The sequence below is a fragment of the Hyperoodon ampullatus genome, assembly GCF_949752795.1.
Source record: "Hyperoodon ampullatus genome assembly, chromosome: 8".
NCBI classification, from domain to species: Eukaryota; Metazoa; Chordata; class Mammalia; order Artiodactyla; family Ziphiidae; genus Hyperoodon; species Hyperoodon ampullatus.
The window spans coordinates 73,537,435-73,565,269 of record NC_136921.1 but is presented as its reverse complement, the minus strand read 5'-3'; the positions used below and the strand labels follow the sequence as shown (position 1 = coordinate 73,565,269).

General features: G+C 38.0%; 1 protein-coding gene across 1 annotated transcript; it reads left to right on the top strand.

The window, feature by feature from the left end:
• On the top strand, positions 1-27,327 carry CYTIP (cytohesin 1 interacting protein; the record flags this gene model as incomplete). The annotated part of the gene is made up of 8 exons (XM_079709855.1): positions 1-174; positions 7,496-7,545; positions 7,753-7,807; positions 12,908-13,010; positions 13,224-13,317; positions 16,088-16,157; positions 24,140-24,206; positions 26,867-27,327. 8 exons carry the CDS (start codon positions 1-3, stop codon positions 27,325-27,327), a joined length of 1,074 nt encoding a protein of 357 aa, XP_079565981.1.
• Positions 27,328-27,835: the final 508 nt, after the last annotated feature.

Here is a 27,835-nt window from a genome sequence, read left to right as displayed (position 1 = left end):
ATGTCTTTACAAAGGCTCATGCAACAGAGCAACAATGGCAATTTCGTGGAGTACCGTGCTGGTCCAGCATATAGCTCTTACCCCACACTCACAGGCAGCTTTCCCATGGATGATAATAGAAGGCTTCAAATGCTGGCAGATACTGTGGCTACTTTGCCTCGGGGAAGAAAGCAGGTATGATTGCTATTTTGTACCTTTTAGAGTGTTCATGTTCTCTTGAGAGCAGAGTGATATGTTTGTCTGACTGCATATTAAAAATGTTATTTTAGCTGCTTTGGAATTAGTGGCTCAGAGTATGGGTGAGGAAGGAGGTGAGGAACCCAGGGAGCTCCTGCACTAATCCTTAAATCTTTAAGATTTAAGACTATAAGACAACACTTTTTTTTTTTTTGCGGCACGCGGGCCTCTCACTGTTGTGACCTCTCCCGTTGCGGAGCACAGGCTCTGGACCCGCAGGCTCAGCGGCCATGGCTCACGGGGCCCAGCCGCTCCGCGGCATGTGGGATTTTCCCGGACCGGGTCACGAACCCGTGTCCCCTGCATCGGCAGGTGGACTCTCAACCACTGCGCCACCAGGGAAACCCAAGACTATAAGACAACATTTTTAAGGCAAAAGTTAAAAGAAGATTGTTTTTCTCACTGGAAGAGGTGTTCAGGTAAAATAAAAATCATTGAACACATCAACTTGAAGAAGGTGTATGTAGACACAACCAGCTTGAGAGTTATTGCTCCTTTTTCCATTTTCCAATGTCTCCCATTGATTCCTTCCCTCCCAGCCTCTCTCCCAGTCCTTGATAGTCATTTCAGTTCATAATCCAATGAGAATACTTTTTTTAGGGCAAATTTTATTGACTAAATTATCTACAGTTCTGGGGCACTGGCACATACCTCACACTATTGGGAATTAAGACTCTTTTTTTTTTTTTTTTTTTTTTTTTTTTTTTTTTTTTCTGTACGTGGGCCTCTCACTGCTGTGGCCTCTCCCGTTGCGGAGCACAGGCTCCGGACACACACAGGCTCCGCGGCCATGGCTCGCGGGCCCAGCCGCTCCGCGGCATGTGGGATCTTCCGGGATCGGGGCACGAACCCGTGTCCCCTGCATCGGCAGGCGGACTCTCAACCACTGCGCCACCAGGGAAGCCCGGGAATTAAGACTCTTAACGGGATAAATGAGTGCGAGATCCATGACTTACTAGCTGTGGAATCTTGAGTAGAGTCACCTTCTTCTCTAAGATTCAGTTTTGTTTTTTCTAAAATGAAGATAATAATAGAACCATCTAGTGGGGCTCTTCTGCGGCTTAAGTGAGGAAATGTACAGTGCTTAACAGAGTGACTGACATGTAGTATGTGCTCAATAATTATGCTATTATTTTAATTTTTATTGCAAAGTATTTCCCTAGAGAGGAAAACTCATTTGGAAAAAATCCATATACAACTGGATTTATTGTGAGTTTTTTTTCATTTTTCAATTTCCAGCTCGTAAAAAAATGCAAACCAAAACACCTCTTCAGATTTTGGTTAAATAACTTGCTATAATGTCCCACGTACATATCGGAATACAGAAAATATTAAGAATGCTTTAAAGCATGAATTTTTGCCCTTAACTCTTGTATGCACATCATATGTTCCTCTTAAGCCTTCTAATTTCAGGATTAGGGAGTTACAGCATAGTGGGAGATTCGTGATCTTTTTTCAGTGATGTACATAGCTGATTCCTTGGTATTTTTCACAATGAAGATAAGGGAATAATTTGTCATGGTTTGGATGATTGATCCTTTTCAATCCAAAAGTGCCTTTATGACATTGTTTATCATAATAATGAATATTCCTATCAATTTACTGTCTGAAACTAAAGCAACTGTGGGAAGTACCAAAATCTCTATTCACTTTTCATATGTACAGCAGTGTAGGGTATACAAAGATGAGAAGGACACTTTTTCCTGGCCTTATAGGGTTTACAATTGAGTAGGCAGAACCAATAGGCATCATACAACGTAAAATAACATACCTGCTCCAATCCAGGTACATGTCTTTGAATGCAACCTTGAAGGATAGATATTCCAGGTATTGAAGGGTATTCCAGAGCAAAGGAATAATTTAAATGCCACAGCACAGATCTTGGGGCTCTTAGGGCAGTTTAAGTAACAACACATTATTGTGTTAGGTGGACCTGATGAGAGTCTGTGTGGGAAGGGAGGGGAGACCTCAGAGCTGGGCTGCTTTACACAACACTTGGACACTTCCCCTGAGGAAGTAGTAATTTGACCAGCACAGGGAAACAACTGAGCATGATTGAGTAGAAGGTTTTAGGAACCTTAGTCGGGCAACATGCTTGTCGGTAAGTGGGTAGAGACTAGCAGTGAGGGAGCAACTTTTGTAGTTGGAGAAAGAAGATTCGAAGGAATGGAGAAGAGCCTCAAAGGCTTGGCTGTGAAGGCAGTGAAGAAGGAGGAGACACATCTGGTTTTAAGCCTGAGTGAAGGTAGCATGAACTAAAAAGAGGAATCAGTAGAAGGCTATTGGCAGAAGATAATGAGAGGGATGTAGGCATATGAGATGTACATGAGTGTGTGTGTGTGTGTGTGTGTGTGTGTATAATCTGTATAATAGCTACACATACACACACATTTCCACACCAGTTATTTTATTCATATATTCTCATCTTTTTTAGTTCTTCTCTTTTCCCTTTTCTCATATTCTTTCCCATGGTAAGACTTCTCCTATTCAAACAGCTTTTTCTTACTGTTGTGAGATTTACTTTAAAAAAAAAAGGCAAAACAAAACATCTTGTGTACGATACTTCTGATTCTGTACAATTATCATCAGTGAGGCTTGATGCAAGTTTATCCCAACAGTTCAGAATTTTCCGAATGGGTGTTCATTTCCCTTAACTGGTTTTTTAGAGAATAATCACATATTTGGCACTGACTGAACTGCAGGCAACAAGATCCTTTTGAGGCAATCCCACAAGCAGGTGTTTCTCTGCCCACTGTTATTTTCAACCTTTTCAGGGCTGACGTCAACAATTCATACTTCTTGTTGTCATTGGCTTTGCTTTCTGCAAAGCTCTATCTGGTTAGCCAGGGTGTTTATACTCAACATTATATAAAAACAGATTTCTGTGTATTTATATGATCTCAATACCTTTATTTGTAGGAGGTGACACACTCCCAGTATGGCTCCTACTTCTGAGCATGGTTTTAGAAAACAAAAATCTCTACAATGGAAAACCCTATAGGAAGGAGACAGGACCAAGTAACGTCATCTTGATGCACGTGGCAATGCTAAAGGAGTAGCCACTGGACCTTGCATCCACTCTCCCAAGGGTAGTAGGTTGTTGTTGGAAAGTAGTTTCCACTGAATGCTATAGTGAAAACCTGACAAACAGAGGAGAAGCCTGAATGTGCATTAGTGGGACCATAGACAGACTCTCTTTGCCTGGTTTTCTTTTGGTTATCGAATTATTACTAAATAGACAACTTCTGGAAGGGTTATTTCACTTATAAGTTCAGGTACAGAATATTGTGCTAAACCCGGTAATGCATGTATTTCTGGGATGGGTTCTACCCTTCAGGATCTTTTACATTATTTCTGGCTACACACCCATCCGTTACCAAAACTCCCAAGTGTTCCTGATGGCAAGATATTTTGATCATTTAATGTATACTTTTAGTAGAAAACTGTTAATTTCACTACAAAAGAATTTGACAAGTATTCTCTAATCTATACTGTGGTATGCTTAGAGACAATATCCAAAAATTTTTTCTTGAAAAAGAGGTTCATGGGCCCACAATGAGACTTTCCCGAGAAGCCGCAACATTCTATTTGGGTTCCTTAAGGGCACTTAGAGTTAAAAACTTGAGTTCAGCTCCATTATTTTGCTAATCTTAGAATATTTCTGTGGAGCCCTGCTATCCTAAAGCTCCTGACTTAAAAAGGAAAAAAAACCAGTCTGTGTTCATGGAAGAATTGGGGAGAATGAGGCAGGGGACTGGAAAGGGAGCACATAATTTTGGGACTTTTGAAACAAACAGCAAAAACAAAAATACTTCGTCTGTGAATAGGTATCCTCCTCTCCCCAACCCGCAGCAGTTTCAGGAAATGAGTACACAGTGGGGACAGGAAGTAACAGGCCGTTACTTAGCAGCAGAAATGGCTACAGTATGGAATGACAAGCTCCTCTGCAGGGCTGTCTGTCTGGCTCTGCGGCAGATTATCCCTAGTTTTTGCAAACTGACAGCTGAAGTATTTGGTCTTGGTTTCCCACTAAAGAGGGGCATTGTGAATCACTGCATAGCAACAAAAATTACATTTTTAACATTGATGTCTAATCTTTTAAGTCATCTGGCTAAAAACAAAAGAGACGGATCCTCAGCCCTACCCCAGGCATCTTTATTTTAGAGGCTAGCAAGGGGTTAAAGAGCTTTGTCTACTCAGCAGATGTAATCGAATGTGTAGTTTGCAGCCCTGCCAAACTGCTAAGCCTAGATTTCTCATATAAAAGACAGCTGTTGCCAGCATATGCTGTTCATTGCACACCAGTTCCTCATTCATGAGTTTTGGTGTCATCCCCACAGCCCTAAGAAAAAGCTCAGGCTGGGAGGGCAGTCAAGGGAGCAGAGACTCCACTGGTCAGATTCTAGAAGAGGGCTGCTCACTCCAGGGAATGGGCTGCAGGGAAAACTTTTTCTAAAGTGTAAGACCTTTGGTAAGACCTCAGACATACTTCTTGTCACTTAGGCAGATAGTTGGTTGAACCCTGAGAACATTCCTTTCCACATCGCCTGAGTCTGACAGCCCAGATCAAAACCACGTAAGCATTGTGTCAAGATGTGGAATGTGTCAGAGAATTTGATGGTGCTTAATTTAAATTGTTTTTTATTTAAATGTTAGGTGCCTATGAGAGGCTCATTGCTGATCCAGAGTGGAAACTAATTCATAATTTGATTTAGTCTGAGTTTTTCCTTTGTGTCACTGATGACCCGGATCAGTCAGTCCACAAGAATTGAGTATCTGCTCTGCATCTCACCTTGTGCTAGGCAGATATTTCCATCTTAATTTAGTCGATTAGCTAGATAGAAAGGTTAGACCGAGAGAGGTGGGGAAATTTCCTTCTCTATAGAAGTCTGGGATTTGTCATGTGGACTTAAACAATTTTATATTTGAATCTATCTAGAATAATTTTTGATTTAGAAGGCAAGTTAATGGTGGAAGAGATGAAACCTTGAAGTTTCCCTCAATGCTATGATTATTTGCTTAGCAAAAGGGTATTTAAAATTGGTGAAGGAAGGCTCAAAATTGTAAGGATTCATTGATTTTTGCCACCATTCATTCATTTAGTAGTTGTGTATTAAGGCATTACTGACATACTTTGTTTTCTATTAGTCCTTTTTCTATGGTTCTTGCTGTTTTGCGATTCAGGTGTTTGTTTTTTATCATTGTTTGTTTTCTTTCATTTTAAATTTTACTTTATATTTTTAAATGTCTACCCTTGAGCTTTTCCTATGGATATTTAATTTAATGAAGGACAGAGTTGAAGACTCTTTTACTTTGGATCTCCCACCACCTCTTACTTGCTCGTATTGTAGTCTAGTAGTTTACTTCTGTTTGTCTGTTTAGCTGTTTTTACGGTTCCACTCGACTCCAGGCCCTGTGATGGGCGCTGGGGTAGAAGGTAAAACTGCATTCCCCAAGAGGCCCAAAGGATACGGGGAATTATGAACAGAAGTGAGGTATTTAATCCAATCTGCCCTTCACATAAATACACATATATGCCTCCACATGAATGAATATGTGCATTATCTGATGAATATTGACAGCAAGAGTAATAATTTTAAATATAAACCCTAGGTATGATTTACAGATAGCACGATTAGGTATGACCTACCTAAGTACTTTACAATCTGAAATAAGGATCAAAGCCAAGCAAATGGAAATAATGAAAGTAGATTAAGAAAATGTGTGTACAGTATAACAGAGAGGTTGAGAATGCTTGGGCATATCAAATTTACTGCTATCTTCCACAAGAAGGCAGGCTGCTGCATAACTGAATGGTCCCCACCCTTGTTAATGGTACTTATCAGGACAAAATCAGGCTGAAACAAACCATACAAACTGTTATAGGTCTTCCACAGTTAGTCCTTATAAATTGAAAATAGATACTTTTTAGCAAATATAGAGAATTTTTCTTTTTTTGCTTCTGAGCCTTCCGATTGCAGTCTTCACGATGATATAAATGATTTGAAGTCCAAAACTGACAAGTGAGGAAAATATAATTAATTTACATCAAATTGTTAGGAAGAGATCAGGTCTTCATTACGTTAACATTACTGACAAGTGGCCAAATTCTGAACACTGAGCCATTCCAGAAAACTTGTGAGAATGCTGACATTTTGTACTTGGTAATTCAAATTCCTTATACTGATGTAAGCTTCTCCACTAACAAATGCCTTAATGAAGATTTAATTTGTGCATTAATTTCTTCTACGTGTTTTTCCATCCTCTATTTTACTTTTATTTGTTTGGACTCCTGAATTGATCTCCTGATATTTTCTGTAGTCCTTGACATATGAGAAGCATAATAGGTTGCCAGTTAAATGAACACCATGGGTTAACTAGTAGAATGAGCTTATGTTTTGGAGCCCTGGACCAACACTTGAGAAAGAGCTGATTAACATTTGTTAATCCCTAAGCAAATAAACAAAACAAAAAAACTCACTGTAATTACCTTAAAAACAAGATGCCACTTTTTGTTAACTTTTACTTTGTTTATAACGGTAGACTGTATCCTGGAAGCTTATGTTTATAAGACCTTTTCCCAAAACATGCAGAGGAGTAAAGGTGATGTTATTTATGCCATTTACATCATTCTGAGGTTCCTTTCTTTTCTTGGCTGGAAATCTCACTGTACTCTTTTAAAACTATTGCAAAAATAAATCATAAAAAGAATTGAGGTTTTGAGTCTCTGATTTCACCCGAATTGTGCTTCTGGGTATTAGTTAGTTCTTTAGAGATGATTTTATCCTGCTAAAAACAGTAACATATTGAACTATTACAATAAACACAGTCATTTCATCAGCATCTCCCAAAACTATCAACTATTTGGGTTTTATATGCCATTCCATGGGTGTTATTTTTCTTTGGATTTCAGTGTGATTATAAATTGCTCTGGTTAACCTTTCAGAGGCTATTTTAAATACAGATTAGATATGAAGTTCTTTTTGGAAGCTTTGGAGCTTTGCCACATTACATTAACTCTTTTGCCATGGGGTATTATTATGGAAGCCTCATTTAATCTTTCAAGTGGACTGCCTGAACGGTCCCTTTCCCAGCTCTCCTTTGCTATCGCTAGAGAATGGAAATTACGGCCTTTCCGTGACAATTTCCCAGGAGCTGGGCCAAAGAAGGTGATAAAGAACAAAGTCCTTTGTGATATAGAACATTTTGCAGATGTGTCTTAAGGACCTTTCAATAACTGTGTGCTTGTGTTTTTCAGCTTGCTCTGACGAGATCAAGTTCTTCAGGTGACTTTTCCTGGGCTCAAAGGTAAAGAAATTAATCTATTTTTTGGTTTCTCAGCAAGATATTTAGGAACACAGCTTTCCAGGCTGTTGATATCACACACACACACACACAGAGTCATATATACTACAGCTTACATAAACATCAGCTATTTTTTATTGACAGTTATTTTTAATGATAGGTATGTGCCAAATGTTATACTTTGATCTTTTTTTGTTTTTTGTTTTACAGAAAGCTTGTTACTGTGGAAAAACAAGATAATGGAAAATTTGGGTTTGAAATTCAGGTGGGCAGTTTTCAGATTTTCCAGACTTTTAATGAAGAAAGTGGCACTGGTTATGTCATGATATTTGCAGAGAAAGAATGAAGTTGGGCTTAGGGAATGATGGAGGCTGTGACTTGTTTTCAATGTTTTAGGTAGCTTTTCAGTATGTTGGGTACCATCAAGGAAAGAAAACATTCAAGCGGATAAAAAACCCACCCTGAGACATAGTCTGCTTCTTGTTTGAAGCTGCTTTAGTCTTCTGGTAGGTTTGAGACTGATCAGAAATTCTTGATATCAGCCAGCTCATAAATAAGAGAGCAATATCTCTTTATAATGTGCATTTTATATATTTGCATTAGTGATGTGTTATTTTTTAACATCTTTATTGGAGTATAATTGCTTTACAATGTTGTGTTAGTTTCTGCTGTATAACAAAGTGAATCAGTTATATGTATACATATATGCCCATATCCCCTCCCTCTTGTGTCTCCCTCCCACCCTCCTTATCCCACCCCTCTAGGTGGTCACAAAGCACCGAGCTGATCTCCCTGTGCTATGCGGCTGCTTCCCACTAGTAATCTATTTTACATTTGGTAGTGTATATATCTCCATGCCACTCTCTCACTTCGTCACCCTTCCCCCTCCCCGTGTCCTCAAGTCCATTCTCTATGTCTGCGTCTTTATTCCTGTCCTGCCCCTAGTTTCATCCGAACCATTTTTTTTTAGATTCCATATATATGTGTTAGCATACGGTATTTGTTTTTCTCTTTCTGACTTACTTCACTCTGTAGGACAGACTCTAGGTCCATCCACCTCACTACAAATAACTCAGTTTCGTTTCTTTTTATGGCTGAGTAATATTCCATTGTATATATGTGCCACATCTTCTTTATCCATTCATCTGTCGATGGACACTTAGGTTGCTTCCATGTCCTGGCTATTGTAAATAGTGCCGCAATGAACATTGTGGTACATGATTCTTTTGGAATTATGGTTTTCTCTGGGTATATGCCCAGTAGTGGGATTGCTGGGTCATATGGTAGTTCTATTTTTAGTTTTCTAAGGAACCTCCATACTGTTCTCCATAGTGGCTGTATCAATTTACATTCTCACCAACAGTGAAAGAAGGTTCCCTTTTCTCCACACCCTCTCCGGCATTTATTCTTTGTAGATTTTTTGATGATGGGCATTCTGACCAGTATGAGGTGGTACCTCATTGTAGTTTTTTTTTTTTTTTTGCGGTACGCGGGCCTCTCACTGTTGTGGCCTCTCCCGTTGCGGAGCACAGGCTCTGGACGTGCAGGCTCAGCAACCATGCCTCTCGGGCCCAGCCGCTCTACGGCATGTGGGATCCTCCTGGACCAGGGCACGAACCCATGTCCCCTGCATCGGCAGGCGGACTCTCAACCACTGCGCCACCAGGGAAGCCCCTCATTGTAGTTTCGATTTGCATTTCTCTAATGATTAGTGATGTTGAGCAACCTTTCATGTGTTTGTTGGCAATCTGTATATCTTCTTTGGAGAAATGTCTATTTAGGTCTTCTGCCCATTTTGGGATTGGGTTGTTTGTTTTTTTGATATTGGGCTGCATGAGCTGCTTGTATATTTTGGAGATTAATCCTTTGTCAATTGCTTCATTTGCAAATATTTTCTCTCATTCTGAGGGTTGTCTTTTCGTCTTGTTTATGGTTTCCTTTGCTGTTTAAAAGCTAAGTTTCATTAGGTTCCATTTGTTTATTTTCGTTTTTATTTCCATTTCTCTAGGAGGTGGGTCAAAAAGGATCTTGCTGTGATTTATGTCACTGAGTGTTCTGCCTATGTTTTCCTCTAAGAGTTTTATAGTGTCTGGCCTTACATTTAGGTCTTTAATCCATTTTGAGTTTATTTTTGCATATGGTGTTAGGAAGTGTTCTAATTTCATTCTTTGACATGTAGCTCTCCAGTTTTCCTAGCACCACTTACTGAAAGGGCTGTCTTTTCTCCACTGTATATTCTTGCCTCCTTTATCAAAGATAAGGTGACCATATGTGTGTGGGTTTATCCTGTTCTGGGCTTTCTATCCTGTTCCATCGATCTATATTTCTGTTTTTGTGCCAGTAGCATACTGTCTTGATTACTGTAGCTTTGTAGTATAGTCTGAAGTCAGGTAGCCTGATTCCTCCAGCTCCATTTTTCTTTCTCAAGATTGCTTTGGCTATGGCAACATTTTTAAACTATTATTTGGAACACTTAAGAACATTTGGCTCTATGTGCGTATTGTCTCATGCTCTAGGAAAATTTTTAACTTATTTATGGATTTCTATTTAATAGCCTAAGAATTTCATTTCTTATTTGTGTCTGCTTTTCATGGCCATATTTGCTAAGGTGGTGAGTTAGATCAAATGAAGTCTAGTCTAATTAAGTGCAAGAGAAGTAGTTTTAGTGTTACTGTGTTCTTTTTCCATTACACTTTTGCATTTCTTTTAGAGGCATTCTGCATAACCATATCCTTAAACTGCACATCAGTTTTTATATCTTAACTTTGATGCTGCCTTCAGAAAACTTTGGTGACTAAATATCAGCCCCACAATTGTAAAGTCAGTGTCTTTTAAGATTAGGAACAGGAAGCTGCTATGTAAGATGTGTTTTATGAATAAAGAAACAAAATGGAACTCTAGCTGCAATGAATAGGGAGAAGGCTCTAGGGGAAAAGAAGAGAACTTCTCCTTTCTGAACTCTTCTACTTTTGAATTTGGTGAAAACTCTAATTCTTCCATCAGGTTTTAGAAGCATAGTACTCTCTCTTGTTCCTCATTTACATGAAACACTCCCTATTCTGTTGTAGAGACACTATGCTTTTTGTGACCACTTCTTTTCAAATGAGATTATCCCCAAGGATGTGCAGTGATTGCTACTGAAAACAGGAGCAAAGTCTACTCACTTACTCTTACTTAATGTAACCAGTGAGGATCTCTTCTCATTTTTCTATAGACATGTCACTGCTTCCCCCATGTTTCTCCCTTATACCGTAAACACTTACTCTACATGAAGCAAGAATCAAAGCTATCATTAGTAAACAGCAGGCTATAGTGCCTTGAAGCTTTGAGGATTCACATGAGCTAATGGCTTCACCTCTGGACTGCAGCGTGTCTGTGCTATCTTAGTGATGCAAGGATCCACTCCTCTGCAAATTCCCTTATGGTGTATGCTTTCCATCACCAGCTCTATGCCATAACCTATTCTCTAGTACTCATAAGATTTGTAGTAGTCATCAAATAGGGGACATGCTCTGGGAACATTTTGAAGACCAGATAGAACCTCATGTACCCTTATTGTGCCCCCATCATTAACATGTATTTGGGCCCTGGTCTACCAGGTGCAGGGCATGCTGGGAGAGAACAAGTCCACCTCCTCTGGTTTCCATGGGAGCTAGTTTTTTGCTGCTACAGAGAATAATGTAGTAATTTGGCAGGAACACAGACCTTAGATTCATGTACACCTGAGTTCATATTCTTTCAGTGCTACCTTAGTGGGTTCTTAGGTGCTTCAAATGAACTAACACATAAAGTACTTAGTAATGTGCCTGGTTCCAGTAGAAGGTCAGCAAATGAAAAGTGTTTGAATGAAGGCTATCAGGCATGAGAAAGGCAATGTACTTTTGTGCCTCTAGGAAATGATTGAGCTAGAAAACTGGATAAAAGAGAGAAATATCCAACTAATAATTTCTTTCCAAAACTTGGGGACCTCTGCCTTTCCTTCTCAAAGCCACAAATTTTACACCTGTTGCAAACATATACACAGGTGCAGGCTACATCAATTAACATGTTTCCCCTTCACTGTACTCACCTTGCTCCCTGGACATGGAGGGTAGATTCTCACTGCTAATGAGAATCATTACAACAGTGGTTTCCCAAAGGAGGGTCTGTTATAGCTTTGGTTCATGTCCTCCATGAACCAGACCACCCTTCCATCTCTGGAAGGGCCCGGGCTGTGGCAAGAAGAAGACTCCCTGGCAGAAAAGCTGTTAAAGGGATCTCTGGCACAGATGGAAAGTAGATTACACGGTCTCTAAAAGCCCCCTTTATCTTTAAGATGCGGGGATTCTAAATGCCTTGCAGAGTACATAGAAATCTCTTAGGTTAACAAAGTCAAGTTTCTAGAAGTTTGACTGACTTCTGGTTCTGCTGGTTCTGGAGGCTGTAGGTCTGTAAAATAAAAAGGAATGAACATCGGACATTCATTTTTCCACAGGGAAGCAGTGCTGGAATGTGGTTTAATTTTAGGAAACAGATGTTTAGAAGACTTACTCAACTCAGAATGCTGATTTTGATTCTAAATGCAACGAGACTTCATAACTTAAATATGTGAAAAAGAAAAGTATAGGTCCTTGGGCCACTCTATTCACCAAACACTTATGCTGTGTTCTTGGTACAAATCGAAAACAAAAACAAAACAAAACCAAGCTGCTTTTGCCAAATTGAGGCCAGAGGCGAAGCATAACTTTTTCTAATTTAGTCGAGTGGCTAATGAATGAGTATTCAGGGCAGATGTACAACCGAGCACTCAGGAATGAAGGTAATTGAGTCAATCATGGTGCTTTTGAATGAATGCAGGGCAGATTGTCATTATTTGCAGAACTCTGATTTAAAATAATTATTGTTGGCATATCTCCCTTGCTGGATGTGTACTGTTTCATACGCTCCTGTAATAAGTACTTTAGCTCGGGAGAACCACATAGAGATTTTTCTCTCTGCTCTTGGCCATTATTGTTTTAGCCCATTGGGAAAAGAGAAACCAAATTTTTCTTGTTAAATATGCAATAATGATAGCATCAGGTGGTCTCTTAGGCTTGAAAGTCTTAAAGTCTTAAGCCAGTCTTATCCTACTTTCTTTCTTAAGCCAAATGTATTTTTTATGAATGGAATCAGCTACAGATTGTGTGGGAGAAGTGTAAGATTGGTACTTAGATTTAGTTTATATTCAGAAAAGCTTCCCAAATTGTTCTTTGCACTTATCTATTATGCTGCTTAAGGTAACTGATACCACTTAATATTTTTTTAACAAATAGATTTTGAGTTTTTTGGTAATGGTAATCTATTTTATATTTGGTAATGGTAATTATGTATCCCTTTAATTTTACAGACTTACAGGCTCCAAAACCAGAACACCTGCTCCTCAGAGATGTGCACCCTGATCTGCAAAATCCAGGAGGATAGCCCAGCACACTGCGCTGGCCTGCAAGCTGGTAAGTAAGAACTATGCTCATGTTAGGAATTATTTAAATAGCAAGAAAAATAACTTTTTTGATAGTGAAGGTCAGGACATGATTGTTGCTTTGAATTTCCTTAACTCCTTTATGTTGCCAAGGTTTGGGTCTTGCTTGTTTTATTTCATTCGCGGGTCAGGAAAGATTATTTAACCAACCGTTTTAACACTCATTTGTCTTGGCATCTCCCAGGTGATGTCCTTGCAAATATCAATGGTGTGAGCACAGAAGGTTTTACCCACAAACAAGTTGTTGACCTGATCAGATCATCAGGAAACCTGCTAACGTAACTATCTGGCTGCTTCCCGTGGGGCTTCAAAAATGTTACGGTCTCTCATAATGCCTGTTGAGTGAATGAATAGGCTTTTTGTTCAGGATCACAAGAAGGGAGGCAGTGCACCATAGCTGGCGGATTGGGTACAGACGTTTTTATCAGTTCCTTTTGTTTCTCAAGGTTTCCTCAAACTTGAACATGCTGTCAACATCTGAAGTCAGAGAACATCAATAGCCCAAACATCTGAGTGGGCGGGATAGCGTTTTTTAAATTTTATTTTTAATTCAAATTCAATTAAACTGGCACACATTCTCTTTGGACAGAGAGGAATGGGTCCAATTTCCATGGCTGATGTAATCCTGTGGTTAGAAAAAATGAAAGGTCAGAAGGGCTGAGTTTTTTCCTCTTCTACCACCAGCCAATTGTTTCTCTCTCCTAGTGTTCTGTTTGAAAGAACAGTCTGCTCGGCCCTCCTGCCCTGCAACACACACACTCGCATCTGCTACTATTCCCAGCTTACTAATGGGACATTTGTTTCCCCAGTTAGAGATTCAACTGACATTTCCACCCTTAGTACCTAATAAGACCTTAGTAATTAGTTAAAAGATGGAATTCACCCATTCACTAAAATGATATTTATTGAGCAAATACTATGTTTCCAGCTCTGTGATAGGCTCAGGAGAGACAAAGACTCTTCTATTGCTTTATTGTGGAAGGAGATAGGTAAGAAGAGCCTGCAAAAATAAGTAATTTTGATATTTCAATTATTGATAACTGCTATAAAGAAAGTAAAACAAGAGATGGGATAGAACATTGAGTGAGAGGGCTGCTATTTTAGCTTAAGTGTTTAAAGTGGTCCTTTCTGAGAAGGTGAGCTTTGAGCCGAGAACGAAATGAAGAGAAGGGATGGTTAGATGAACTCCTGGTGAGAACATTTCAGGTAAAGGGAGAGGTCTCTGAGTTCTCAAAGTGGGCTTGGCATATTCAAGGGATAGAGAGGAAGCCATTGTAATTGGTGGTTGGTGAATTAGGAAGAGTATAGTAAGAAATGAAGACAGAGAGTTCTCCAGGGAGCAGAGTATGGGCCTCACCAGCCAGGCTTAATAGTTTTAGAATTTATTCTGATCATCTCATTTATTCTTCACAGAAGTTAGTTATATTCCTATTTATAAACGAAGTGACTCAGGCTGAAATGAGGTTTAGTTAAGACCAACCATCTAGTAAGTGCCAGGGCTGGGATTTGACCATCTGCTCTGGATGCCAGGCTCTATTCTCCAGCTACACCACAGCTGCTCCTTGTAAGCTGCCAATAAAAAATCTGCTGGACACTCTTTAGTGATTCTAGTCTAAAACTTCAAAGGATGTTTCTTTGGGGTTTGTGTGAGAGTAGTTTTGAAAGATGACTGGTGGTGGTAGAGGACTGAGTCCAACTCTATGAATCCTATGAGTTCAGGGTAAAGGATGGGGGCCACCTGAGCTCCAGAGAAACTTGAGTCTATAAGGTAGGAATCATATAGAGTCCAGGAGAACATGCTGGTGATTAGAAACAGAAACCTATATTCCAGATGGGTAAAGTGGGCAGACCTCAGGTGGATAATTAAAGAGTATTGGGTGGAGACAATTGGCAATCCAGAGATAAGGAAGATGAGAGACCGTTTGAACAAATACTGAAGAGAGCGGCCAATCTATGGCTGCAGTTCTTCCCACAGACATCTATTGCTTGGGCAGGTCAGGTCAACATTAAAGTGCCAAATAGATTCATAGGGATTGTCACTATCGCCCAGAGTCAAGACCCACTAATGAGAAAGCAGACAACGTGTTCTCTTGCTAGCATCTCATTATCTTGGGTATAATGCTGTTGGAAATAGAGGGAAACTGGTCTCTGCATTTAATACTATTATTTTACCATGGCTTGAAAATTTTCTTGCATCTTTATAGAGTTACAGCTTATTTATCAGAATGAATTTGAAGCAATATATTAAAAATGCTTAGTTGTATAACTCACATATCATATTTATCTTATGCAGATTGATGGCATCTAACTTGAGCCCACAAAACAAATCAAATAACTCAGGATAGAGCAAGTCTTTTTATTTTTAGAAGGGCATTTGGTATAGGGAGAAAGAACACCATTAGATGGATAATTCTAAGATTAAAGTTTGTACACTTAAAAGGTTTTGAGATAAGAGAGTCATATGAAAGTTATTATCTCATAGTAGTTCTGGTTCCATTTGTTCTAGTTCCAAAATTAAGGCTGTTACAGAGGTAAAATTTCCTAGAATCTTAGGGAAGAAAGGATTTTCCCTTGCTTCAAGAAATAGCTTCTTGATTCCATTGTTTGAAAGTCCCTAGTGCCTGTTTTCATTGCTGTATCCCTCACTTTTAGCACGATGTCTAGAGTCTGGCACATAGTAGATGCCCAATAAATATTCACCAAATGAAGGAGGTGGTTCACCCAGACCACAAAAGAATAGGTTCTAGCAGAGAACAACCGTCATTGCCATATAGGGGCTTCTATAAAATGAGCTACAGTTTACAAATAAACCAGAGTCTTTTCTTTCAGTCACCCTCTCAGAGAGTATTTATTTTCCATATTCTTTCTTAGAATGTTGTCAGAAGGTTTGGCTTACATCCAGATACTTGAAGTGCCATGAGAATGGTAACATTTACGTTGCTTTTTAAGGATAGCCTGTGCTCAAAGTGTAGTACTCCATAAGGATGGTACTTGTTTGAAAGAATCACTCATGCTATTCCCCTCCCCCTCCTTTTTTTCTTAAAACAGGATAGAGACTCTTAATGGAACAATGATTCTCAAAAGAACAGAGCTTGAGGCAAAGCTGCAAGTTTTAAAGGTAATTTAATTTAATACAGTGAGACACATTTTTCATCCTTGAATGTGAGTGGTAGAATAAAGATCTATTTGAAGAATTGAGATAGCCCTTGAAGATGAAATGTCATGATGAGACTGAACCGCTGAATTATCAAGAGCCATACAATTACCTTTGCAGGAATATTAAATTCCACAAACCAGGGCAAATCAGTTTCTTCCTTCCTCCTTCTGCATGTCTATGAGGCTCAGAAAGGCAACAGGAAGGCACATCACCTGAAGAACTTTTCATTAATGCACCTGTGATCTCTTTCAATTTACATTTTGTTTGGAAAAAACCAAAGAAGTAGAAGCTGTGTTTTTGTCATCCCAAGTGCTATATATGTGTGCAGGAGGGCCTGGGATTTTTGTTTTTCTGTTGTCCTCCTCTGCATCCTTTTGTTTTGCCTCATTCTTACTACAAAAATCATCTCCCTCTACTCCTGTGGCTGTCCTTGAATCTACTTTCACTGGCAAATACAATGTCAACTTTGAAGAGGAAATGAAAGTTTACAGGAGATAGTGTACAATGCAGGATGTTCAGTGAAAATTCTCTAGGCTATTTGAGGGTCTTAAAAATCTCAGTTTCCTAGACTGGTGAGGTTCTGGCAGACCATGAAGTCTAGGCCCTCGCTCATGTGCATCTCAGGATGTGCTCAGTTATTGAGCTCAAGAGGGTAGAGTTAGTATATTCCTACTTTATCTTTTATTCCTCCCTTCCACCACATTTAATTCATCAGCAAGACCTGTTTTCTTCTTTGTCAACATTGGTTTTATATTCTTGTCATTTTGCTTACCCCTGTGATCTTTTGAATCAATTTATAAAATTCATTGGAAAAAAGTCCTCTTTACACTGTGATAGTAATTGAATTGTATTTATAGAATAAATGATATCAATTGATGTTTTTATGGTTTTCGCTTTCCTTACTTCAAACACAGGATCTCTCTTTCCATTCAGGTCTTTTATGTACTTCAAAAACATTTTTAAATTTCTTCATACATTTTTATATATCTTTGATTATATTTATTCCTATATACCTTCTAATTTTTTTGCTATAATAAATGTGGTCTTTTACATTTTCAACTGCTTATTGCTATTGATTTTTGTGTAAAGTTTTAAATCCAGGAGTCTTTCTGAACTCCCTTTATTCTAGTAATATGTTTGTAGATTCCCTTGGATTTTTTTATATAAACATAGTATCATCTGCAAATAACCAAAGTTTTTCCCCTTTACTCCCAATTACTCAACTAGTTTATTCTTTCTTCTCTTACAATATTGGCTAGGCCCCTCAGGATGTTGTAAATAGTGAGTCTTATTCTTCATGTTAAAAGGGGTGCCCCTAACATTTTATCATTAAATTTTTGTAAGGAGTAAATAGTTCTTTATATTATATTTAGGTTTTTTAAATTGTCGAAAGTTAATTTGTTTCTGCAAAAGAGAGTCTTAGTGAACATCATTTTCAAAAAAGTAAAACTGTTTTTTTCAGGCTTTTGTAAAAAAAAAAAGGAAAGAAATGTAGAATATAAACTAGTGATGTTATTTAAAACATAAGTGAAAAATAGGTTTATGTTTCATGGAATAAAGAACTCTCTTGCACAACACATATTTGCATGCTTCTAAGCATTTTGTATTCTTTGAACATTTTCTCTTGAGCTTTTAATATACATACTTTATTATTTTTTCTAACCTAGAAAATTTTCAACATCTCCATCCTCTCCCAGAACATCATGAGGACCTTAACATGTTTAAATGTCCATTTAAGTCTCCATTTTCCTTATTATTGCTTACTTTAGAAAATTCTATCCATTTTTAAAATGAAAAAGACAGCATTTTTTTCTTAACAGCTGGTAAACAAGTATACCAACCTGTGAACTGTCGGCCTTGCCCTTGTTTCTTGTATTCTGTTCTTTACCTCTGGGTTTACTTTCCTTCTTGCTGTAGTATTATACTCCTTTTAGTGAGGGTAGGTGGGTCTTTATTGAAAAATATCTGTTTCACTACTACTATAGAGAGTTTTATAGGTAATTGAATTATTCTAAGTTGGTGTTTTGTCTCCTTAGCACTTTGAGCGCTTTGTTCCTTTGATATTTTGTTTATGAGGGAGCTCCTGATTGTTTATCCTTTGTAAGGTACTCTGCATTTTCTATATTTTCTTCTAAAAGTTTTAAAGCTTTTAAATATCTGAGTCTTTAATTCATTCAGAATTAATTTTTGTATGCAGTATGAGATAGGATTCCAATTTTGTTTTATTTTTTTCTATTTGAGTACTCAGTTCTCCCAGTACCATTTATTTTATACAGTCCTTCTTTTTCCCCAATGGACCTCCAGTAAAACCTCTATTTTTAAGCTAGTTCCAGATATGAATGGATCTTACAGGCTTCCAATTCTGATCCATTGATCAATTTGTTTATTTCAAACTCAGCTATTGTACCTTTGTAATAAATATTGATGTCTGATTGGGCAAGCTTTCAGGTTATTCTTGGTCCTTTGATTGTCTGTATACATTTTAGAATCAAATTGTTAAGTTCTATGAATGTATGTTGGAGTTTTGATAGATAATACGGTTTTATATAGATAGATCAATTTGAGGAGACTTACATCCATATGGTATTGTTTTCTTACTGACAGACTATCTCAGTAAATAATTTTTATTATTTTCTTTGTCTTTCCATAAATTCCTATAATTTTATGCAGATAGATCTTATGCAGCTTTTATTAGATTTATTCCTTTGTAAAATGATTTTTGTTCTTACTATAGTTTCTTTATTAAAAATAATGTTTTGATTGAGATTAATGTGTAGATGTGTGAAATCAATTTTTCTGTGCTGTTATATTCAAACATCCTGCTAAACTATATAATTTCTAATAAATTACAGATTATTTTGAGTTTCTCATGAAGATAATAACTATCTGTTGAGAATGATATTTAGCTCTTTTTCTTATTTTGCTACACTGGTTAAGGCCTATAATAAAATGATGGATAGAAGCTAAAATAGAAGGCATCCTTGCTTTGCTTTTGACCTTAAAGGGAATTCTTTTGATTCTTTCCTGTCTCTAGGGTTATACTTTTCAGGTTAAGGAGGTTCTCTTCTACACCAAGTTTTCTGGTAGTTTTTACAGTGTTCGTGTATTAAACTGTGTCAAATACTTTTTTTCTGTAAGTGTTGAGGTGGTCTTCTCATTTATTTATTTTTAAAAATCTGTCAACTTGGTGAATAACATTTAAAGATTTTCTAATGTAAAACCACCCTTGCATTTCTATAATGAATCCAACCTGGTCATAATTTATCATCTTTTTTATATACTTGTAGATTTGATTTTATAACATTTTCTTTAGCATTGTTGAGGGTAACTTCATCTTACAGGTAGATGGCCTGTAATTTTCTTTTCTCAGACTATCTTTTTTAGTTTTGGTATCAAATTTACTGGACTCTTAGCATGAGGTGAGGAGTCTCTTCCCCTTTTTGTCCTCTGGTAGAATTCTTGTAACACTATCTGAATCATCTGGGCTTGTGTTTCTTTTTGATGTGAATACTTCTAAACTCTGTTTCAGTTTCTTTATTAGCTATAAGACTGCTCAGGCTTTCTATTTTTGTTTGTTTGTTTGAGCCAGCTTTATTGAATGATGTTTTTGTTAATAAAGTTTTAAAATTTTCAAATTTATTGCATGAAGTTGATAATAAACATTCTGTTCTCGTCTTTTTCTTTTCTATCACAGCTGTGCTTGTGTCCCCATTTTCATTTGTACTACTTTTTATGCCTTTTTTCTTTTTTTTTTTCTTGGTAGTTCTCTCTAGAGGATTGCCCATTTTTAAGCTCTTTTCAAAACCCAGTATTTCAATTTTGGGCAATTTTTCATCTTTTGCTGGTTGCTTTTAAGGTGTTCTTTTGTCTTTCCTGATTTACAGTTTCACCACAATGTGATTAGGTCTGGATTCATTTCTGAATTTATACTGCTTGGAACTTGCAGTGTCCTTCCAGTCTAAAGACTTCTGACTTTCTTCAGTTTTGGATAATTATCAGCTTGACCTTTTTGAATACACCTTCCTCATCATTCCCTGGATTATCTTCTGAAATTTCTGTTAGACATATTTCAGCATCTTTTGATTTACTTTCCATGCTTCCTAACCACTTCAGATTTTGTATCACTTTATCGTTTTTGTTATGTTATTTTTTATTGAAGTATAGTCAATTTACAATATTGTGTTCATTTCAGGTGTACAGCAAAGTGACTCAGTTTTACATATATGTGTGTATACATCTACTATATCTATATTCTTTTTTTCAGTTCTTTTCACGGTTATGTTATTTTTGAATTCCTTAGTAATACCTTCAGTAATGTTGTCTGTGTTCTGTATAGGATGTGTTCTTTCTCTTGAGTTTTAAAAGTTTTTTTTAAATTTTCAAATAGTTCTTTTTCGTGTCTATCTGTTCTTCGTTTCAAATTTCTTATTCTTAGGAACATCACATTTCTCTCTCAGAGGATTGTAAATATTCTTATTTTAAAAATCTTTGAACACTTTTCTATTTTTATTTTGTTGTAGAGAGTCCATGTACTGATTATCAGTTTTGTTGTCTTTCTTATCATTAAACTTCTGTGGAGCTCCGGAGTCTGGATTTCCCATTTCCCTGGGCCTCTCCCTTCCACTCAGTGTGAGAGTTGGGCAGTGGCCTCTGCTCTGCACTTCAAGGCTTCCAGTCTAAAGCCAGGTCTGGCAGCTTGAATGCCTTCCCTGGAGGGCCAGTGTGCTGCTCAGTTCAGGTCATGAGGCTACGTTTATGTGCTCCTGCCTCTCTGGGTACATGCTCTCCATGGGCTTTAGTCGTCCTCAACAGCTTTGCTCAGCTTCTTTTCACAATGGTGGAGCTTCAGCCAAGGTTCTTCTCTCAAGCAGGAAACTTGTCTTTGTCTCTGCCTCACATAATTGCATTTAAACTATCACCGTAGGGTCCAATTTCCTTGTGCCTCTTTCTTTCTCTAGGTCCAGAAGACTTTTGGGTTCATTTCTGCTCACTTTCTTTCATTTCTGTTCCTTTTCTAATCTTGAAATTATGAGATTTCCAGCTCATCTCTTGAACCAGAAATGTCTGGGTCTGACCTATTAACCAAAGTCAGGTTGGCTTCCCCTTCACACAATGACATTTAGTTTGTGCGTCCTACGTGTGCATTGTGTCCCTCGAAGACTCTTTGTGGGGCCATAACCTCTTCTTTGGAAACAATGGTCCCTTCTGAGCTGTGTTTTCAGGGATTCCCTTTCTCATGGCCTGTGACTCAAATGTTTAACATGAAAATAGCACATCTAGTGGGCTGAGGGACCTACTTTTTAATCCAGCTCTGATATTTACTAGGTTTGTAGCCCTTGGGAAATATTTTGCTACATTGAACCTTTATTTTCTAATCTGGAACTTTTTAGGACAGTTAGAAAAATTAAACAGCATATTATCCATGAAAGCACTATAAAAGTAGTAAAGTGCCATGGAAATGTTTAGCTATATGTCTCATGTAGAATGAAAACGTTGGAGATATGTTCAACCAAAATATCCAGTCTGTGATAGCTGAGTGTTGTTCCAGGAAGCCATCCTTTCATTTATTCATTTAGCCAATATTTACTGTGCATCTGCTATGTACCAGGCACTGAGCTAGGCACAGCGAGGTGACGTGATCCAGTAGGGTTAAATCTCACATGTATTTTAAAATTTTCTTCTAACAATGAGAGGTTAGATTTGTCCAAATACACTACTGTGATATTAATAATAGGCTGACTCTGAGGAAAATAAGGAAGCTTCAATATAGACTAAAAACTCTTAGTCACTTTGACACATCTGCTCTTTGCATTGGTATTTTCTTGGTTTAAGTGACGACATACTTAGATGACTGGGACAAATCAACAGATTTGACATTTAAAAACCTTGACTTTCACAGAAACTGTTTGGCAAGCTCTAACTTTGTATTTCTGCATAGTAAGTGCAGAAATACAACTTCCTCTTCTCCCTATAATTAGTTTTGAGCATCAGTCTATCCTTATGCTCCCCAACTAGACTCTATTCTCTTGCAAGAGATAAACCTCTTTAAGAAAGAAAAAAAGGGCTTGGTATATATGCCAGATCCCTGCTAGTTCAGTACTTCCTGGTTTCCTAACTCTGACCTTCATATGACCACAGGTTTACAAGAGCTGTAATTCAGGTCTCCCAGCAGTCTCATAGCCAGGTAGACTATATTACAGTACAGAAAGAACAAGAAATTAACTGAGCCAGGTATTTTATGGCTTTGACTCATTGATTGCATATTATATTGACAACCATAATGATTGCTGCTAAATGTTACTCTTATCAAGGCTTGGAAAATCCTGCCCAGTGATTGTTCAATCTCTGAACTGAGGAACCAGCCACTTTCCCCCTTAAACCCTTAATGACATTCTTGTAATATTTTCTTTTCCTTCAGTCTTCCCCTTCCAAATGTACTTTTTTCCCCCCTCTTCCTTTTTAGCCTTCATCTACCCCTTCCAGACTGATTTGTACAAAGGACCACTTGTTTCCAACTAGGCTGGCTGTCCTTCAGGATAAGTGTCTCCAGGCAAATCTGAGCTGTGCTTACCTGCTGGACTTGCTGTGGGGACCTGAAATGGCAAAGGAAGGGGTGGAGTAAAGAACAAGGAGGGGGAGGGAGAAGGACCCTTTTTGCCTTGTCAGATGCCTTCTGCTTGGTTGACTTTTGATTCCAGCCTGTGGGCTAGGCCAGGCCTCACGTGCAGTCGTGACCATTCCAGCAGCTGTTTCATCCTTCCCTGGGCCACTGCTCTCATGTGCGGGGTAGCCAAGGAAGGAAGCAGTTAAAAAGTCAGGGTGCTTACAGTGTTCTAAGTTTAGCCCTCCAATGAAGCCTTTTAGAACTTCCCCTTTTGGGTATAGAAAATAAGTAGATATCCAGCAGAAAAGACTACTTTAGTGCCCCAGGCTTATAGAATGATGGTGGTATATTTTTTTTAAATTGAAGTATAGTTGATTTACAATATTGTGTTAGTTTCAGGTATACAGCAAAGTGATTCAGTTATACATCTATTTTTTTTTCAGATTTTTTTCCATTACATGTTATTACAAGACACTGAATGTAGTCCCCTATGCTGTACAATAAATCCTTGTCATTTACTATTTTATGTATAGTGGTGTGTATCTCTTAATCCCATACTCATAATTTATCCCTCCTCCTGTTCCCACTTTGATAACCATAAGTTTGTTTCCTATGTCTGTGAGTCTGTTTCTGTTTTGTAAATAAGTTTATTTGTATCATTTTTCAGATTCCACATATAAGTGACATCATATGGTATTTATCTTTCCTGTCTGACGTACTTCACTTAGTATGATAATCTCTAGGTCCATCCATGTTGCCACAAATGACATTATTTCATTCTTTTTTTATGGCTGAGTAATATTTCGTTGTATATGTATACTACATCTTCTGTATCCATTCAAAATGATCATGGTATTTTTTGAACGTTTACTAAGCTGTACCCACTGTTCCAACCATTTTACATTTACTAATGCATTTAATCCTCATGACAATTCCCAGGTTTAGGTTCTGTTGTTGTTCTCATATTGCTGACGGAAGAAGCCTAGAGTGTAAAGCCTTGCCGAAACAGCTAGTAAATGGACACAAACCTAAGCAATCTGTTTCTTTACTATTTTTAAATAAAAAAATATATAAATATCATTGTTTCTATTATCTGTTGTTTCTATTGAAATGGCATCATTGTTTCAACTTGTTGGTGATACTAGATTATTTCTTGAGAAATTAGTGTTCCCAATATTCTGCTTTTATACAGAAAAAGAATCTTTCAAATGAGTGGGAGGGATTGTTAGTGATAGAAAGAAACGAAAAAGAAATTAATGACAAATCTCAACACCTGGAAGTAAATTGCTATCATCACTGGGGTTTCCAAATAATTAGCACTTTTCTTCTTCTTTCTCAGCAAACCTTGAAGAGAAAATGGGTGGAGTTCAGATCTCTGCAGTTACAGGAACAGCGCCTGCTTCATGGTAAATGTGATTTCCTGTTCAGAAACCACACTTACATTTCATTCTTTCAGTATTTCTGCCTCTAAATTGTTTTAAGATTATCATCATTACAAGCAAATAATTGCCTAGCATGGATTGAGAATAGTAGCCTGTGTTTCTTTGGCATGGCTTTTGGAGTGACCACTGTATTTGGAGGAGGGAGAAGTCATCATCACACCCCCTCCTCCATACACAGGACACATGCACATGAAAACATGGACACAGGTGCACGTGTGCACTCGCTCTCAAGAGGCACCTGGGGATTTTAGAAGAGTAATATGAATGATCGCCTGATTTTCCTACTACTTCAGCAGAAGAATTAAATTCCTGAGAACATCTACAGTTCAGGGGCTGGGCAGTTCTCAGAAACTCTTGAAGCTGGGAATGGTAACATGCTTCTTGGGTGGAGCTCCTATTATTTGCTCAAATTGTGTAAGTTACAGTAATGCAGAGAAATCCTTCTTCATGGCCCTCAAATCCAAAACAGAAATATGAAGGGTCATTATAACAGCAAATGCATGGCTCTTGCTTTTGTGTACATTCTGAAAAGAAGGGTTGAGTTTAAAATTTGTTGACTTGGCATTTGCCATGTGACTGGTATAACCTGAGGAATGAACTTGTAGATACAAATAATCCACTGAAACCACTAACTGTGTGGGTGTGAAATATAGGTTGTATCTTCTTCAGATGACACAGAGCTAATGTCTCTATTTATAACCTTAGAATATCTGTTTGTTAAAAGTGATAATCTGTTTACAGAAGAAGGATACATTTAATTCTTAATTAGGCACTAATTTATGGCTTAGAGGCTTGTGTCAAAGTTCTTTTTTTTTTCAAAAAATGAAACATGTATGAGTTACTTCTCTTTTCTGTGTTTCTAAATTAATATTCTTAAAACCATATAGCAGGCTTTGTTGGGGGGGGGGTCTGAAGTTTGCTAACCAGACAGAGGAACACATTTCTGGCCACTTCCGGGATTTCTGTAGACTTGAAGGTGTTTGGGATATCTTTGCCTCTACTTCTGGAGCATCCTGGAGTGGAGATGGGGTTTGGTCTGGTAAGTGTAGGCAGTTCTATGGCTTTATGGAAGTGGCCTTGTATAGACATGATCCTTAGTTCAGAATCAAGGAGTTTGACTTTTCATAGGTCATTGTTGTACATATTTTTTGAGAGATTGAAGGAGTTCTTTAGCTTACTTTTTCTAGACCTACAATAAATATCCAGGGCATGAGTTTCTACAAGCCAACTGCTCGCCAATCAAAAGAAATTCATCAACTTGTTGGGAGATGAAATAAAATCGGTTTTGTTAGCAAAAAGGAAAGCATTATAACTAGTCACCACAGGGCTGGCCCTACTCAACCTTGCAGATCAAATGGAAAAATAAACAGTCTCTTTTTATAGTGTCAACCAAGGACAAAGGAGAGCAGAAGTAGATATTATCAGCACAAAATAAAACAATTTCTGAGTGTGTAAGGTTCTATTACTTTTCCTGAAGCAAAGTCATCTTCTAATGATGTTTTTCTCATGTTGGTACTACAAATAATCTCCTTTCTTTTAGCAGTATACTAACCAACTCAAATAGTACAGAAACAAGTGGAATATGAATAGGCTGTTGGTGTGAGATTAAATTTTGAGTTTGGAGAGCCCAGATGTAGGTTATAAAATGTTGATGAAGAAATTCAACTAAGCAGATAACATTCAATTTCTTCAAATGAATTATTACTTATTTTAGGACAGGGATCTTTTCTGGGTACACTACCATTTCAAAGCATTTAAGTATTAAAGTGTTCTAAGAATCATCTGGGCATATCGAGGCTGGAAGATATCCTTTCTGTTTTAAACATCTTTGAATTCTCTAAGAATCAGCCTACAGGGCCAGGTTTGTTTTTTTTTTTCGGTACACGGGCCTCTCACTGTTGTGGCCTCTCCCGTTGCGGAGCACAGGCTCTGGACGCGCAGGCTCAGTGGCCATGGCTCACGGGCCCAGCCACTCCACGGCATGTGGGATCTTCCTGGACCGGGGCACAAACCCGTGTTCCCTGCATCGGCAGGCGGACTCTTAACCACTGCGCCACCAGGGAAGCACCTGGGGGCAGGTTTTATAACTGTGTTTCCCATACACTTCAAGTGATGTTATAATAACTTTACAATTATTAAAAAATATAGTAACTAAAAATCAGAGGAACTAAAATAGAGAAAATCCATAAGAGGCATTTCCCCAAGTATGTTCTTTGGAGCCCATTTCTATGATAATTTTAATAAAAGGTGGCATGGTCACTTCAATATAAGAAATGATTCTTTTGGAAATTCATAAGTCACACTGGCATACTGTTAAATGAGTTGAACTGTTCTCACATGAAGAATCTTGTTTCAATTTATTTAATCTAGCATTACCATTTTTGTCACCATGGAACCCTTTTACCTGGAAACTAGTTTGTGAACAAATAGTTTGAAAAATCGTACTATAAGGTTTATCGAATGGTCTCATGAACAGTTACTTATTCATGCAAGTGAAAGTTTAGTGAAAAGTATTATTTACCCTTACTCTTTCTTGTGCCCTTCAAAGAGAAATTTGGTGTATTTACTTGTAAGGAGTGATGCTCAGATCCATTTCACAGTAGGCTTTGTTTTCTGCTTTCTAGGTGATGCAGCTAACTGCCCAAGTTTGGAAAATATGGACATAGATGAATCAGCTTTGTTTGGACCCCTGCCTGGTTCAGCTCTCCTGGACCGGAGTCGATTATCCAGTGAGAGCAGCTGTAAGAGCTGCCTGAGCTCCATGACGATAGACAGTGAGGATGGGTACCAGGCATGTGTGTCTGAAGACTTGAGCAGGGAAGCCTTCAGCCGGCAGACAAGCACAGATGATGAGTGTTTTGTCCTCAAGGATGGGGATGATTTTCTGAAGAGGTGTTCTTCGAGGAGGAACCAGAGCATTAGTTCTGCTAGTAGTGGGTCCATGTCTCCCTTGTGGGAAGGCAACTTCTCAAGCATGTTTGGGACTCTGCCCAGGAAAAGCAGAAGGGGAAGTGTCCGGAAACAGCTCTTAAAATTCATCCCTGGCCTTCATCGCGCTGTGGAAGAGGAAGAGAGTCGCTTTTAATGGGTTGTAGTGCCCTTTCACATTAGCTTATTTCATAAATATCTTCAGATTCATTTAGACCAACTCCACCCAGCTTAGTGGGAAAGTGCAGATGGATTGCAAAACTGACATCCCATTTCATGGCAATAGTGAACTTTATTTAAATTTTTGTATCATTATGTTTGCTCCTTCAATCATTTTTTTAACCAGAACAACTCAAGTTCTAAGCAGGCAGTAGGAAAATTAAGTAATAAATTAGAAAATATAACAAATTAACACAAGTGCCTGCTCATTTTAATGCTGCCTGTGAAGGCAAGAGTAAAATTTATTTTCTAGATTATTCATGTAAAAAGTTGAGAACTTTTTGGAGTCAAGTGTGAATAAGAAAGTGACAGAATATAATTATTTGGAATACCTTCTGTAGGTTAATTGGTAGGTTACAAAACTTTATATTTGCTTAAGCTCAGTAGCCTTTGGGGAGGCTTATTAATAGGCAATTTTGAATGTTTCTGTTCAAATCTATGAAAGA